This window comes from Conger conger, chromosome 9, assembly GCF_963514075.1.
Source record: "Conger conger chromosome 9, fConCon1.1, whole genome shotgun sequence".
Lineage (NCBI taxonomy): Eukaryota > Metazoa > Chordata > Actinopteri > Anguilliformes > Congridae > Conger > Conger conger.
Window position 1 is genome coordinate 50,690,684 of NC_083768.1, and position 17,365 is coordinate 50,708,048.

The 17,365-nt window shown below is 46.9% G+C and overlaps 1 protein-coding gene across 2 annotated transcripts in view; it reads left to right on the forward strand.

Moving 5' to 3' along the window:
• atxn1a (ataxin 1a) overlaps positions 1 to 7,913 on the forward strand; it is a 91,233-nt gene extending 83,320 nt beyond the window's left edge. For both annotated transcript variants that reach the window (XM_061255474.1, XM_061255475.1), the window contains 2 exons: positions 1,088 to 3,167; positions 4,564 to 7,913. In XM_061255474.1, coding sequence (XP_061111458.1) covers positions 1,380 to 3,167; positions 4,564 to 5,097 — 2,322 coding nt within the window. In that variant the 5' untranslated portion in view covers positions 1,088 to 1,379 and the 3' untranslated portion in view covers positions 5,098 to 7,913. The remainder of the gene's footprint in view (positions 1 to 1,087; positions 3,168 to 4,563) is intronic.
• Positions 7,914 to 17,365: the final 9,452 nt, after the last annotated feature.

The following is a 17,365-nucleotide window of genomic DNA, read 5'->3' on the forward strand; positions in this document are numbered from 1 at the left end:
ATCACACATTTGCCTTGGAGCACGGACAGGGGCACGGGGCATTGTCCATGAAATGGTGCCACTTGTTCCCAGTGACTGAGAGAGTTGATTGGCTATAGTGAAACAGACCAGGCTGTATGGGAGTCATTAGAGCAGGGGTTCCCAAACGATGGGTCGCTCAATTTCAGGATGGGATCACCTGAAAAATTAGAAAAAGATTCAACTATACAACCCAACTGCAATGAGGCAGGAGAGGTTGTGCTTAAAAGGGTGTTGTTAGGCACAAGATGTGTGTGGGTGTGGTTTTGGGGTCGTCTGAGTTTGTGAACTTTCGGGGTGACATCAGAAAAATGTTTGGGAACCCCTGCATTAGAGTGTGCTGGGTAGACTTGTAAAGAAATGCAGTTAAAATGCTGCATAAGCAAGCCCATGACTTGTCGTGAGTGTACAGGGCGGCAGTGCTTCTATGTGTTAGCCGCACTGAGTGAGTCCATCCATTCACGCCTTCCATGTTGCCAACCCGTTGCTACCTTCCTTTGTTTTCTTTGTTTTTTACTGATTGAAAGTCAAGGTCGGCACCTGTAAGCGATTCGTAGCGCACACAAAGAGACAAATGAAGCTATCTTGGAGCCGGCGTGCTGCACCATCGGCTGTGCGCTTTGTTTTGACTTGGAACACACAAGGTGGATGTGATACAGAACGGGGAGCGTGTGCGGCCGGCGCCGACGCAAATAAAGGCGGCGTGTGTTTTGCGCGGTAGACGGCGTTAAGCAACGGCAGGGTGCGGGGCTGCTAGTGTATTATTAATGAGCCGCACGCTGTGTGTTCTCTCGCTCCCACCGGGGGGTCCACACTCTCACTCCAAGCAGCGAACGCTTGCAGATGGTAGAGACGGATGCTCGCCGATTTCTCTCAACCTCTAGAGTAGCAAAATCGTTTCTGGTTTTAAAGGGTCCCCTGCTATTTTCCCCATACTCTGTGAAGTCACCTGACTGAGAGGTGGGAGGGTTCCTCCTGTCTCAGAGTATCGTAGCAGGTTGAGAAGTAGAGGTCACCTTGTGGGCGAACGGTGCCTCACTCGTGTGTGTCTCTCCCCTTCGCTCCACAGGTTCCCACAGAGGTCCTGGAGGTTTGCACTCGGAGGGAGATGATTCCTCACGACGCCCGCCGGTTACCTTCAGACAGCAGGCGCAACCTCGCAAGCTTTCGGCTCAGACCCGCAGCCACCCGGCGCTGAACGCCAGACAGACCCCCTCCCCTCGAGCCAGCGAGCCCAGCGGGTGGGCAAGCACTGTCGAGACATACACAGACACAAAGATAACCAGAGCGGGAGAGAGGAAGTGAGGGAACCAAGCGGAGAGGAAGAGTCGAGGACAGATCGGCGCCGACCAAGCCAGAGGATGAAGTCGAACCAGGAGCGCAGCAACGAATGCCTGCCCCCGAAGAAGCGCGAGATACAGGCGAGTAACCTGCCCTCGGTGGAGAGGCCGCAGGTGGCGGGGCCTGCCAGCGAGAGCCAGCGAGGGGAGAACCTGGCTTGGCTCGCCAGCGTGGCCAGTGGGCACGACAGAGTCGGGCAGCGCACGGGCACACCTCCTGGGTCCGACGGGCCCTTCTACAAGCCCTCGAGCGACTACTCGTCCTCTTCTTCGTCCCACTCCTGCTCCTCCTCGGTTCCCAGGGCGGTGGTGACGTCCCTTCCCGCCGCCTACACCTCGGCCCTCTCGCAACCCGGCGGGACTATCCAGTACACCCAGCTCCCGCCCAACCTCCACTTCATCAACTCATCATACGCGGGACCCTACGCCGGCTACATCTCCTCCCAGCTCGTCTCGCCCGCCTCCACTCCGGGCCCACCGCCACCCCGCCCGCACCCGGAGGCCTACGCGGGCGCCGTCATCACCCAAACCTCCGCCATCAAGGCCGAGCAGCGCCAGCAGGTTGTCCGCTCCCCGGGCATCATGGTGTCAGAGGGGGGACCCCAGTACGTCCACATCACCGGCTCCTCGCCCCTCAGCGTGACGTCGCAGACCGTGACCTCGCCCCATGCCCACGCCCACCTCCCCCTGCACCTCCACTCGCACCCGGGTCTCCTCCCGCAGGCACTGGCCCTTGGGGGCCCCTCGCAGGTCCTGGTTCAGTACTCGCCTCAGGACAGGTTGTCCAAGAAGGAGGACGGGCGTGGTAGGGAGCTGCTGAATGGGGAGCTGGAGACGGGCCGGCACTACCGTATGTCGCCGGAGAGCATTCTGGGAAAGCAAGGTGCGGGGGCCAAGGTGGGGTCAGGCCAGCACCCCCATCACCACCACCACCACCAGCAGCAGCACCACCAGCAGCAGCACCACTATGAGGCTCGGCCGATGATGATCCCCGCTGAACACACGCAGGACACCTCAGGGCTTCGAACGTCGCTGATGCTGGCCCCCAACAGCCACGGCGACCCGGGGAGTGGCCCAGACAAGCCCCCGCCCCCCGCCGTCACCGCCGGCGACAAGGGCGGGATCTGCTTGGGCAAGCCGGTCTCCCGGGCGTCTCCCTTCGCCTTCCCCGCCCCCCAGCCGTGTTCGACAGTCACCACTCTGTCGCCCCACAGTGTCATCCAGACCACTCACAGCGCGACCGAGCAGGTATCCGTGGGCCTTCCCTCCACTGGCTTCTACCCCTCCGCCGGCCAGCCGCCCATCATCGGCTACATCGCGGGGGGGCAGCAGCCGCCGCTAGGTTACCCTGCTGGCCTCGCGCCGCAGCTGGTCATCCCCGGCAGCCAGCCAATGATCATCCCCATGACCGCCGGGGACCCCACCCACACCTCCGCCGCCACCCAACAGCTGGTCACGGCCGCCGCCGTCGGCAAATGCGAACCTTTCCAGGGGGCGGGGCCTTACCACACGGCCGCCGTGGTGCAGGCGCAACTCCACCTGCCCGTCGTCCCCGGCAACGGAGCCCTGGCCTCGGCTCCGTCCCCCTCCGTCCCTGCGCTACCGCCCTACTTCATGAAGGGCTCCATCATCCAGCTGGCGGACGGGGAGCTGAAGCGGGTGGAGGACCTGCGGACGGAGGACTTCCTGCAGAGCGCCGAGATCAGCGGCGAGCTGAAGATCGACTCCAGCACGGTGGAGCGCGTCGACGGCAGCCCCACGCCCAACCACGCCATCATACAGTTCTCTGTGGGGGAGCACCGAGCACAGGTACAGGGTGTGTGTGTGTGCGTGTGTGTGTGTGTGTGTGCACTTGTCTACCTGTCTTAACAGGGGACCATGGTGTTTTTATACATCCACAACGAGGGGACGTAGAAACCAAGTGGGGACATGTTCTAGGTCCCCTCTTGGCAAATGCTTTAAATTGTGTTAAAATGATGAGTTGACCCCCCCAGTGAAGTTTTCTAAAAAATTACCAAGAGGGGTAATTACGTGTGTGTGTTACCAGATGTGTGTTACGTGTGTACTTCCGTGCTGCCCCTGTGGGTGAGTGTGTATGCATTTTTATGCTTGTCATTCTCTGTTGTCTGTCTCTGTTTCTCTGGGTGTGTGTGTGCATGCTTATGCTTGTCTGTCTTTCTCTGCTGTCACTTAGGATGTGTGTGTGTCCATAAATGTGTGTATGCATGTGCTAAAATGTCTATTAAACTTCTCTTTCCTACAAACCTTTCAGCAGTATTCTGTTATCCCCATAGATGTGTCATAATTGGGCCTTTTCCCAGACACTAGGTTCTGTCCATCATCACAGACATTAACTAATGTGTCGTCTTTAATTCATGTGTATGTTTTAATGCCAAAACATCCACCCTCATCTCTCAAAACGTCCACTCACTTCTGGCTTCAGTACAGTTTTGTTCAGAGCTTCCAGCTCTGATTTTCCTTGGTCACTTTCTGTCTTTTCAACACTTGTCAAAACAAGTGCTTTATGTTTCTTGTCTTCAGTATTTAGTATTTAGCCGCCACTGAAAAAAAGCAGACTCAAGGCTAGATTTCAGACTCAAGGCTCATTCACCGTGGCTGTGTGTTGCTGTGACGACCTTAATATCCCGCAACCCTCCAATAGCCACAGTCTACCTATGAACACAATCACAACGATGGTCATTTGAGGCATTGGCTCTGTGATTGGCTGGGTGTGGATGAGTGAAGCAGATTGACCAGTGAGGAACCCCACACTGAAAACTGACAGGCTGTAAGCAGCGTAAGAATACTGTAGAGGTTGAATGCTGCGTTTCTGCCTGTCTAAAAGCCTCCAGAGCTGAACACACAAAAGGATACATTAAACAGGTACATTATCTGTGACATTATGCAGGGCACCAGTCTATTTTAAACATTCTCCACAACATGAAGCTCTGGTCTCTCACAAGCACAATCCTGATGCAGTGCAGAGGATTTATGTACTGAAAACCAGTTTTGGGTCCATGTCTCCTCGTGAGATATTTTTGATGAGTGATTCTTCAATTTAAGAGATCTGTCCTTCACTTAGGTATGTAGCTTTGGAAAACCTATAAATACTCAGAAATGTGGCTTATTTGCGTCTTGTGTTTTAGGCCGCCCACAGTACATCCACAGTCTGCAACTCATATCCCATCTCTTTCTCCCTTTTAAGGTTAGCGTGGAGGTGCTGGTGGAGTACCCTTTCTTTGTGTTCGGGAAGGGCTGGTCATCCTGCTGCCCGGACAGGACCACCCAGCTGTTCGAGCTGCCTTGCTCCAAGCTGTCTGTGGGCGATGTCTGCATCTCCCTCACCCTCAAGAACCTGAGGAACGGCTCCAAGAAGGCCCAGGCCCTGGACGTCATCGGGGGCAACAGCGGCCTCTTCTTGAAGCCCTCTAAAGTGGTCCGAGGGGGGCACTGCACAGAGCAGGAGAATGGGCTAGGGCAACGGCCGGGGGCCAGGGGGAGCGGGGGTGTTGCACAGGCCGAAAACGGGGAACTAAGCCTCGGGGAAAAGTTGGAGTCTCCTAAGACAGAAGCCGGAACGGCGGGCAAACCGACGGGCCGCAAGAGGAGGTGGTCAGCTCCGGAGAGCCGGAAGGTGGAGAAGGTGGAGGAGGAACCTCCTTTGACTCTGCCTAAGCCCTCCTTCATCCCTCAGGAGGTTAAGATTTGCATCGAAGGCAGGTCGAATATAGGCAAGTGAAGACCGGAACGTTCATGACGGGGATTTAAAAATTGAATGAGAAACGACCCTCACCAGGTTTATTTTCTTTTCATTTTGTTTTGAATTTTTATTTTTTTTTGTTCTCAATACGGATTACTGTACTGTAGGCTAATATTACCCAGTATTGTCATGTTATCATCTTACTTTAGAGGGACAGGTATATATTGCTAAGCATCGGGAGCCTGAGCACTGCTTGACTCTACCGGGTGATGTGAGCAGAAGGGGGTGTAGTTTCTCACTTATAAACCACACAGAGGTGTCCCGTTTAAAGGTGGGGGCGAGGAAACCATGACACGCATGGATTCAGGGAGCTGAAAAAAGGAGGAACGAGCAAGAAGGTGGCCGAAAATGAGCAGATCCGAAATGTCACCGAGAGACGCCGGCAGAGGTTGCGTCAGTCACTCGCACGGTCATGTGACCAAGTACAGACAGGGAGTGCGTGTCACCACTCCGCCTCGGAAAACCCCCCCGGGGCGGTTCTGTTTGGCTGGGGCGAACTCCTCCGCTGCTGGTTTCCACGGCAGCATGGCCAGGCGGGAAGGGGGGGTGTGATGTGGTGTCAGCCATCCCATGTGTGGTTTTTTTTTCCAATGAGGTGTTAGCGGTTCCTCTTCTGTTATGTCTTATAGACGCCGTAACTCTTGTGGGGGCTCGGAGCTCAGATTTAGATGCCGTCGACGACTCACACACACACCGCTTTAGTTGAGATTTAAAACGCGGAATGTAAACTCGAAGGTGTGGGTAGCGTGCGGGCAGACCTGGTCTGACAGGAAAGGCACGCTCGAACGCTGCTACGCTGACCCGAGTTCACTGCAGGTGACACGCGAAGAAGTGTTTCGGTCGGGAGGGGATCCCGCATGCGGACGGCCTGGTGTTGGAGGCAGAAAGTCACTTTAAAGGGAACTTAAGACCCAATGTGATTGTTATCAATTATCTTTTTAGGTGCAATATGTTTACATGACTTTTTTTGTTAATGTGCTAAGACTGACCACTCACCCCAGATCAGTGCACTCTGGTGCTTTGTGAGAGAGGAGGCTCTTTCCAAGCGCTTATTTTTTACCTCTTTGCATCCTTTCCTAGCTCCTTAGATCCACCCGACGGAGGACCCAAGGGAAGGATGTGAGGACGGAGGAATCAAGGAAACATGTAGGCCTGTCAGTTAGCATCAGTTTGAAGCCGTGGCAGAGGGGGTGTAGTGGATCCAGTTTGATCATTTATACATCACACGTTCCCCCCAAAAAAACCTTCCATGTTTCCTTGCTCTTTCAAAGAACCATTTAACGGGTTGGAATGTCCTTTAGGTTGTTAGACCTCAATCGATTTCCGTGTCACTCGACAGATGTGAGGAGGATGGATAAAATAAGCGATTGGAATGAGCCCAGGGTGTTGTTGCAAGCACACTTTGGAGATGTGTACAGAGAGGGCGAATCCTCTGAGTATGTCAGAGATATTCTGAGTTTGGTAGATTAAACGTAGGGTTACCCGCAAGACTTGCAACTGAAAATGCAAGCCAGCAGAATAAAAAACAAATTGTGCTGGGCAGGAGAAAGAAAAGTAGCTTTTGGGGTGTAAGGCTTTTGGAAACTGTCACCATGTGAACAGGCAGAAAATTTAACGTCCCCCCCCTTCCTCCTTCTCAGGGGCAGGACTGAAGGGGGGACCTTTGGGGAAACACGCTTGCTTTCCCAGTTTCTCCCTTTCAGTCAAATAGTCGCCATTTTGGGGAGATAAAATAGGGTATAACAAATTCTTGATTTGAAAGGTATTTTTCACTGTATGTCATTGGTATGTTATATATTCAAAATGCGACTTTCATGGATGTAATTGTGAGCTCACGTTGCGGAGTATGTTCAAACGTACACACAATTGCGTGCGAAGAATTGTATGTATGAAAATGCGGTAGAAGTTCTATATTTGAATATATGATGCATTTCAGAATGGATGAAAAATATACTTGTAGCACTGTTTTGCAAGAGTAGGACTTTTTTTTTTGGCATATGCCAAGGAGTTCACCCAGAAGTACCCGATACCAGCCTAACAACACGGTGTAAAGTTGTACTGAGACTGTACAGTTGTACTGGCAGGTTTCCTGTGAGGGAAACACACATCACAGTAAATCACTCTAACACTGATGTTACCCTCTTATTGTTACCTGTACTTTCCTTGTGGTGAAATGAGTGAGTCGTTATCCTCTGCGGTAATTGGCTCCCAGTCATGTCAGGTGATCTTATGATGTCATCAAGCAGTGCCAGTCATCCCAGTAAAATGAGAGGGAACTGTTTTTTTTAGTAGGCGGACCTGCTTCACATATTTAACTCTAGTGCATTTTAAAACTGTAGTTGTTGTATTTGTTTGCTTTTTATTTTTTCTCTCGCTTTCCTTTTAGTTTTTTAAAAATATCTTACGTAATGGGTAAATTTTGGTGAGAGGAATGTCTGATCCATGAGGTTAGGGGTCACTTGCAGTTACCCATGGCTGGTAGGAATATTGATATGCAGAGGTATGTGTATATACGCACACATGCAGAAACTCACATGTCCATGCACGTATGTGAACGCACACACAAGCACACGCACACAGGCACATACAGGAACGCACACACACATACACAAACACTCTGGGTTGACATCTTTAGCATGACAGGAGCGAGTGAGTAGAACACGTCTAAATGCAGTTCACATCATCGAGTATCCAGCGCAACCTCTTGAAATCAATTTCCTTCAAAAAAAAAAAAATGTGTGACGTAAAATTGGTTGTTGGGAGTCAGGCGACAGTCTCTAAGCACTTAATTATTGTTATTTAGATAATGTAGTTTAAAGTTTTTTCTTTTGGGGGGGGGGGCGGGGGTCTTGACATGAATCCAGTACTGTATGTGTTTAATGGATTTGGCTCAGAGAGAAAGCCGTTGTTGATGGTGAGGGGGGGTGTTAAGGAGGAGGCCTTGAGAGACGTCCATGGGAAGACGGTTCTCCTGATTCTGGGAATTTTGGGATTCTCCTTGTCAAGCTCGCCTCACTGAGGAATGAGTTATTTAAGGTGGCGTTGCCTTTAGCATGGAAGGGACAGTTGGGTGAAGGGTTCAGTGAGGTAGCGAGGATCGTTCATCCCTCCGACTCCTGTTAGCATAAAACGGGAACAAACCAGACCAGGAGAAAAGCAATATGTCGAATGTCCAGCTGCGAACGTAGTTTGGACAGGAAAATAAGAATACAACGCCCTCCAAGGCAGTTTTAGGAGCTCTGGCCACAAAATTTTTAGTCGTGTTGGTCACCTGTATAATGTATGTTTGTAATGCATGTGTGCAAGTGTGCATGCATGTCGGTATGTGTGTTTGCGCACGCACATACCCGTGTGCATTCGTGTTCGTTTACTTGTGTAGGTAATGTATGTATGTGTACATATTTGTTTTGTATATGTACACACACGTTTGTAGTGTAAATACATACACGTGCACCCAGAAAGGTATCCTGCATATTTAAACAGCTCGGTGATGTCATGCGACTGAGAAGACGCAGTGCTTTCACTGCTTGCCGGTTTATGTATGTGTGTATGTATATACAAATGTATATATGTAGATCTATTCGCGTGTGCCTGTGTCTGTGTGTGTGTGTGTGTGTGTGTGTGTGTGTGTGTATCAGTTTTTCTCTGTTGAAAGTTCTACTTAAAAGAATCAATTTGCAATTTGCACATCCAGAGTTAGTAACATTTTTAGTAACATCGCCTCAGACAAGTCGAGGAAAGGGGGTAGGGCGCTGAAAGTAGATTTACTGAAATGTAGCAGTTACTAAACATGTCTCCCTAGTGTTGGGGTCCTGCAAACGGACCTGTTCTTCTCTTAGTTGCCCACTAGACACTTTCACGGCAGTTGGTCTGCGCAGTATCGGCTGGGTGGGGATAGCAGTAGCGGGGGTCGTCTCTGACTAGCCGCGTTCGACACACTTGTCGGTTGACGGCGGGGAGGAGGGCATGTTATGAAACGCTTTATTTTTATAAGTAAAAACAGGGTTCTTCAGATCAACACCACACATCCGTTTGTTTTTTGTTTTGACCGTTGATATTTTTAACTTTGGCCTGTGGAGATTCGTCTTGGGGGGGGGAAACGTAAGGGAGGTCTAGCATGGATTGAAACATTTTGTTTATCGGTTTGGCACTGCGATTTAGGGGAGATACTTCAGATAGACTGGGGGGTAGCCTTAAATAATAAAGTATGATTTGGGATTGTTTCATATTAATTTACTATAAACGTTATTCTGTTAAGTTTTACTCATGGATGTGGCTATTCTCAAATTTGAATTGTCAGCAGTACAGTTATAATTCAACGTGCACCTTGCTTGCAAACAAATATAATCCTGCTGAAAAAAACAGCTCAAGCTAGGTTTTTAAACAGCTGGTAGCTGGTTGACCAGGTCAGACCAGCTTCATACTCAACTTGGTTTGACCAGCTCAAGTTCTGTTTTTTAAACAGCTGGTAGCTGGTCATTTCAAGCTGGTCATAGCTGGATTTTATTGCGAATAGACTGGCTTAAACGATCTGCGCATTTTGTGTTTTTTTTGCATGCCCTTATTTTCTTAAGTTTTAGTTTTTTTGTTAGCGATTGTGTTGGCCTGCCATTCATAACTTCAGGGAAATCTGAAAATGCATATGCAGTGACCATGTTGCGCGAGGCTGTTTCTCGCTTACCTATGGTTCGGCCTCAGCAACCCTTAGCTACCTTGTATAGCTTGGCCTTACACTGCAACTTCCTGTATTATGTTTACTGGTTCCCCTTTTCGCCCGTGTCTCTGTGAGAAGCGTCACTGTTGGTCCATTCAAAGCAACGACTGTTGTCTGACCACAGAAAACAAAGCTGTAAGCTCTTGGTCTGGATTTGAACACTGCTTAAGAGCTCTCGGACATCTTCACTCTGACATCGCCCACCCCCCGGCCGTCGCCATGGAAATGCACCGTGCATTCTTCAGGCGGGTGGCTGTCACCGGGGCTGACCCGCTGAATGCGAGAGCGGTTGCTTAAGCATCGAACGCTACCGTGACTTTACTCAACGCAGAGACCGCGATGTGGCTGGTGTGCCCTGTAGAATTCCACAAGTGTTTCGTAAATTGTGTTGGTGGTTCAACACAGGCATATACATACACAAGTGTACATACGCAGTCACACACACACACACACACACACACACACACACACATTACTCACAGTACTTACACATGCTCTACTCAGGTCATCTGCATTATCAGTGCAGTTTGTGGGGCTTATACAGGTAGGAGGGGTGGAGGTCAGGCTTAGGAAGAAATGGAAGGGGTGGGGGTGGGGCTTAGGAAGTAATGGGCGGGGCTAGGTGGGGCTTAGGAAGAAGTATGATGGGTGGGGCTTAGGAAGAAGTGGGAGGGGTTGGGTGGGGCTTAGGAAGAAATGGGACCGGTGTTGGCACTGGGCTTTCAGTAGGGAGGGTGATGGCCTGGGGTTAGGGTGGGAGGAGCTGGATTTAGGAGGGGGAGAGCAGAGGACAGGAAGACTGTTTAAGGGGGGATAGTCTGGACTGGGCATCGATAGGCCGAGTCTCATCGACATACGCTGCAGAACCAACATCCCACACTGCTCAAATATACACAGTAGTAATTGGACAATGTGACACTAAAAAAGAATCATTAAAAACCAATGTGGGATGTTGGCTTATGCAGCTGAACCTATAGTCTCTTTATTTTTTTAAATTACGATCTCCAACAATGTAGTACTTTGAAATCCCAGGTAGTTAACCGCTACCAAGGCTACCAAGGTGACCCTTGGCAGTTTTCGGTGTTGTATGTGCAATACTATCTCTATTATGTTTCTGACTCTGTGCCAACTGAGTGGTCGTAGCATCCTTAAAGTTGTTTTTCCCTGATTGTATCTACTTTCTTTTATTTTATTATTTCCCTTCCCCTTGTTCCTTGGAAATAATTTTTTCCCCTGATCCACGAAACAGAAATCGCCTTGGAAACGGATGATGTGTCGAACAGCCCTCGTCCGATGATCCCCGTGCCTCCCACGCGAACCCAGATCGCAATACAGCGTAACAACTGACCCTCTGACAAATGAGACGCTCACTATTTTCTGTCCACGTTAAGTTCCGGATGATATCTGGGGACAGATGTCAGGGCAATGATGAGCGAGCAGGTTGTTTCTTTTCTAAAGAAAAGGAAGAGGGGAAAAAAGACTGTTCTTGGCTAGAGTTGTGCTGGTTTTGCATTTTCGTCAAGGCCTTGCAATGGAGAGCCTGCTAATGATGTCACTTGTCTGTTTAACCATGTTGTGTTGCAGTCGGCTTGTGATAGTTTCTTCCTGTTTGAATCCTCCTTCCTGTAATTGTGCAGTGAGGATGGTTTAAGTTGGGTTCTACTTTGATGTGTTTTCGCATCGTTTTTGGCTGCGTTTCTTTCTAACAGTGTTCTGCATTCGGTTTTCTAAGTGTGTTTCCTGTTGTGAAGGCAGAAGGCAGTAACAAGTGACATCCATTGCATTCTCTCTATTGAAGGCCAAAAACCTTTCATAACTCTTACTCAGGGATGGAGTTTATGCGCGCGGTTGTGTGTCGTTGTGTGTGTGTGTGTGTGTTTGTGTGTGATGTTGCGTTAGTCAGAGAGAGAGATGTGTGAGAGTGAGTGTGTGTGTGTGAGAGTGAGTGCTTCAGTGTAAACGTGTGTGTTTGTGCTTGTGAGAGAGAGTGTGTGTATGTGTGTTGACAGTAAACATGTTTGTGTGTGTGTGTGTGTGTAATGTAAGTGTGTGTGCGGTACACTGATGTGACCAGAAGCAGCACTTTTTTGCCCATGAGCAGAGGTGATCCATGTCCCCTTTTTACCCTGGAAAGATAAAATAAAGAAAAACAAAATTACAAAAAAATTATTAAAAGTCAAATAACCGCTTTCCATTGGCCATAATGGAAGTTCCCTCATTTTTATGATATGTATATATAATACAACATATATTACAAATATATTTATTTCTACTTTCATGCTCTCATCTCACAGAGTGGAAACAACTGAATTTCAGAATGAAACTATTGCAGAATGTATTACGTCAAATACATTCTACAATTATGCAATATATTTATAAAAATGCTTTCATGGAAGCAAAAAATGGTATATTTGTAATATATGATGTATGGTTTATATTGAGCATATATTTCTTATTTTTTTAATTTTATGTTTGACTGTATCATTGGCATACAGTATGTATTATTTTTTTTGTAAGTATCTTCAGCCAACCTGAGACAAGGCCCTTAGACCATGCCTAGAAACAACAGAGAGAGCTTGTGTATGTGCAGACACTTTCCTGACTGTGCCTGCAGAGGGCGCCACTCCTAGGTTTGTCACCTGTCACCTTGGCCACCTGTTCCGGTGGTGCTCGTTGTCAAACGTAGAAAGAATGTCAACGAAATAATAACCTCAAAGTGGGGACCACTTCTTAAATAAAAATGCACATTTAAACCTTTTTTTTATTTTTTTTTATTTCACAATACTGTTTCTGCACTTTCGACTCTGAGAAAGACCTTTTTTGGCTTTTCCGAAGGCTGGGTGGGTTCTGACAGGGTCTCGCGTTCATTTCAGAAAGAGAGAGAGAAAGAGAGATTGAGAGAGAGAGAGAGAAATAGAGAGTTGAAAGAGAGAGTGTTGCTCAGAGAAGTGTGTGCTATACGTAGTTGCATTGTGTTGTTTCTTCTCTTAGCCCAATCCGGCCTGTTGACTCTCTCTCGTTCCTGGGTCCAACGAGTTGAGAAACAGGCTGAGTTTGGGAAGAAGGGTGTTGGTCACACTGGGCTCCCATCCTGTTCAAAGAAAATTGGATACCCTTTCTTTCCCGGGTGTACATTTTGAGTTTTGATTTATTTTTCACGATAAGCTTCGCTTCACTTGTGTTACCTGACCGGTAGGTTCTTATAACATGTATTTCCTTTGTAGCACTAGAATCTTGTAGGAACCGCAGCCCTGTTCTGAAATAGTTTCGACACGAGGGGCTGTTTGAAAGCACGCTCGTGTGAGGATTGCAGGTAATGTTAAGATGACTTTTTGTCTTTGTTTTGATTGCACAAATGAAATATGAATGTCGGTGCGAGTTTCAGTATTTGGAAAAGAAGAGGCGTGTCATTTCTCTTTGTTTTTAAAGCTGTTTCTTACTTTTTTTTGGATTTGGCACCTTTTTTTTCAACTGAATACAAACCAATCAGGATTCCTCCATTCAACTTGACTGTTGCTGGCATCTCGTCAGCATCGAAGGCGAACTGCCCAAAATCACTCTCAGGCTGAGAAACTTTGACAGGCCCACTGATTGATTTGTTTCACTGCAATTATTGGTGGTGGGCGACTTAATTTTGTATTATTATTATTATTATTATTATTATTATTATTATGAAATTGTATCTATGCTGTTGATGGATCAATGTACATCTTTATAGACATAAATGAACAGATAACAATGGACAGCGCTCTCTCGCTGTAAAATAAGTAATCTGTGAACACTTGTAAATTATTTAGTGTGTCAGGTCGCTGGTGCCAGAAGCCATTCTGAGGTGATAAGGGTTCTCTCTTTTTGGGCCCCTTGGTAAAACCCTACTGCACACTGCAAGTTCATGGGGGACTGTTATCCGGGTCGATGTGAAATCATTCCTCTCGGTGTTGTCAGGTGACAGGAAACACCCAGCTGCAGGGAGCCCCCCCCCCCCCCCCCCCCCACGTTGATATCGTTCGTTTCTGTATCTGGTGAAACTACACATCCCAGAATTCCCTAGTTGAAACCTTAAAGGTTGGGCAGCAGGAAATGATTGCCCTGAACCTTAAAACAAAACAGAATCTAATGTGTACGTCTGCTCATATTCCAGAAGCAACAGCCAGAACTCGGCTGACCACAAAAATCTGTTAACTAGTGATATAATTAAAAACATTATGATTATGAAACTTCAAAAATCCCCAAAGTCTGTATCTGTTTTTGACCCAATGTGATGTCTGTCACATGATGTACCATCACCACCTCTAAAATTGCAACATATTTCAACCTGGGGAGGGGAAACCAGCAACTATGTAATATAAGAGAGTGTAAATTTGGACGGAGAAGATGATAGGCTTTGCACAGATACACAGTGAACCGCGTTTCTGTTTTTATTTTTCAAAAACACAAAAGTCAGCCTGTGGGCTCCCCCTGGTGGTTGTCTCGTGAAAGGGCCTCAAACACCCTTGTCTCTCGGTCTTTCGAGGTGTCCGGCCTGGTTTTGGGGGAGGGGTACTGAGTTACAACTAATATGCACGCATTCTCAGTCTTTTCATTATTTCAGTTGTTTTATTTTCGCTTTCTGTTTAAGTCAATTCAGACAGTGAAAGAGAGATTGTATTGCGTGTCACAGGAAGCCATGATCACTTCACAGGAAGTAGGTGGTGTGAAGAAACTGTTGGCACCCCCGGGCTGTCCAGCACAGGTTCGGAGGTGCTTTCGCAATGAGATTACGTCTTCCTTCAGGACGAAGTGGAGGCTTTTCCCAGCCTCTCTTCACTTGCCATTGGACAGAGACAAAATGGCCGTCTCTGGCCAGTAGCAAGCGGTCATGGAAGAGGGGGAAAATGTTTTGCACCTTACTAGTAAAAGAAGAAACCATTTAATGTGCGTACAGAGGTAGTTAAGAGCTTTTATTGTGAAATGAGGACTTCTTTTTTGTTTCCATATGCGTGCATACTCTGTAATTTGTGTAAAATATTGTACTTGCACTAGCTTTTTTAAAAACAAATATAAAAAATGGAAGAACTCAAATTCTATTTTCTAATCGTGGTGTGTCTATTTGTAGGATACACACAGTCTGTTTATTGGATTTTATGGTCCTTTTCTTTGATGGTGCTTGCAGGTTTTCTAGTTAGAAATTATTTCATTATTATGAATAATAAAACAATATTTGATTCAGGTTGTGAACAAATTTGTTTTAAAAAAGAAATTGTCTGTATACCAGTACAAGTTTATTGCTTCAGTATACTCGTACTAATAAAATAACAGTGCCAATTGCAAACTGTCTTCTTTTGTTTTCAACCATTAATATCTGAAATGTGTGACATCTGCCCTATAAAGAGAACTCTATGCACTCACACTCACTCATTCACTCTCACTCACTCACTCACTCGCTCACTCACTCATTCACTTGCTCGCTCACTCACTCATTCACTCTCTCACTCACTCTCACTCACACACTCACTCATTCACTTGCTTGCTCACTCACTCATTCACTCTCACACACTCATTCACTCGCTCACTCACATTCACTCATTCACTCACTCACACTCACTAACTCACACTCATTCACTCACACTCTCACTCACTCACACTCACTCACTCACTAATTCACTCGCTTGCTCATTCACTCACTCAATCCTATTCTTGTACTTGTTGTGTATTTATATAATACAATGTTTCTTCATTGACTTAAGTGTTTCTGTGAATCATATGAATTGAATAAGGATGATTCAAACCTAAAGATAAACAGTTCCTACAGTTAGGAAACTGCACAAATACTATTGGTGTTCTTATATTGTCTTTATCTCGTATTCTTGCCCAGTTCTTGCCCTTGCCCAGCCCATTCTTGTACTGTAATTATAAACATATTCATACCCTTCATATCTGTTCCATCCCTATAACATGTTCTCCTGTGAGGGTGGGGTTAAGCACATTCTGTCAGCTGCCACTCCACTACAGTCCTCCAGCTGAGATGTGCAGTCATTGTGCTGGAGTGTGTGTACGGTTCACTGCACCTCCACCACACTATAGGGCAGCCATCATCAAATCTGGACCTCCAATCCAAATCCGGCCCTGGTTTTCTTTTCACCCGGGTAATCAGCTGAACAATTAGTTTGACTGAGCGGCCAGGCGGTCTTCACACCCGACTCCCAGGTAAAGAGAGGTTGGGAAACCGGCAGAACTTGGACCTCGAGGACCGTGATTTGATGATGCCTGCTATAGGGCATTTCAGCACCAGAGGTGGCAAGTCCAGGGGTCAGATTGCTTATTGTTTGGGAATATAATAGCCAAGACCAATCAAAAGAAATACCCCCAAAGCACCATCAAGCAAGCGTTAGTCTAGCCTGCCTGCTGTTTCCTAATCTAGCACAGTAAGGAAAAATTCTGCACAGCATGGTCTCAACATCGATCCATTGAAAGTAAATGTCCTGCCATGATTTTCTTCCGCCTGTCGGCTGATTTCACTGATTAATTCTAGCTCCTAGCTGACAAATTGTGCTAATTAATTGATTGGAACAAAATATTGTTGGGGACTTTTACTGTCTGAACCTGGATTTTCCACCTCTGGTCAGCACACTGAACACTACAAAACCCTAAAAAATACTTCAGTCTCTGTAAGTAATTTAGTCATACGTATATCTTATTTCTATTACTTTTTTGCTAATGACTAAAATATTGCCAATGAGGTGAGGCAGTTTTACTCATTTCAAGATTTGCCAGTGAGGTAAGAAATGTCTTTTGTCAAGCAAACTGTAACTTAAAACAAACTAATATTGTCTACTTGAGAGAAACTTTTTGATTTTAATGTGTGATTATAGATTTGCAGTGCTGTGTTTGAGCAATGAAAAGGTCCACGTGTACACATTATTTCTCTCCACACTATTTTTTAATTCAATCCTGTCCTGGTTTTAATTATATGATGCAATACTTTCCTCATTAGAAGCTTCTCAAAATAAATCCTTTGGCCACTGAGACACACGCTGTAGGCTACAGTATGTGTGAAATTGACTGAATTCAATCACTTCTTGCACTACCTTCCTCTCTCTTTCTCTCATACAGACAGGCCTATGGTCTGTACACTCTCACTAAACACACACATACACAGCTCTCTCTCTCCTATACCAGATGTGTGCTGTATCCAGCACTTTTACCATTCAGTATCATGACGCAAATAGGTTATGGCCATTTGATAAGGAGGCTGTCAGGGACACAAAATGGCAAATCGTTCCGTTGAATACCTCCTTCAGAAAGTGTAATCAGTGCTAATCAGTGGCCTGCAGGTGACGGCTGATTGGTAAAGGAAATTATCCTGAGCAGTCTCACTGTGCTTAAGCTATTAACCCTTTCACTGGCCCAGAACATTCTCCACCCTCATAACAATGAACATGAAAGGCAATTTATCGAAAGGCTATAGTGAAATCTGTGTTCTTTGTTGTTCATTTCAGACACACTCAAAAGAACAGATTGTAAAATGCACCTTAATACCTTTGGCAGAAGTAA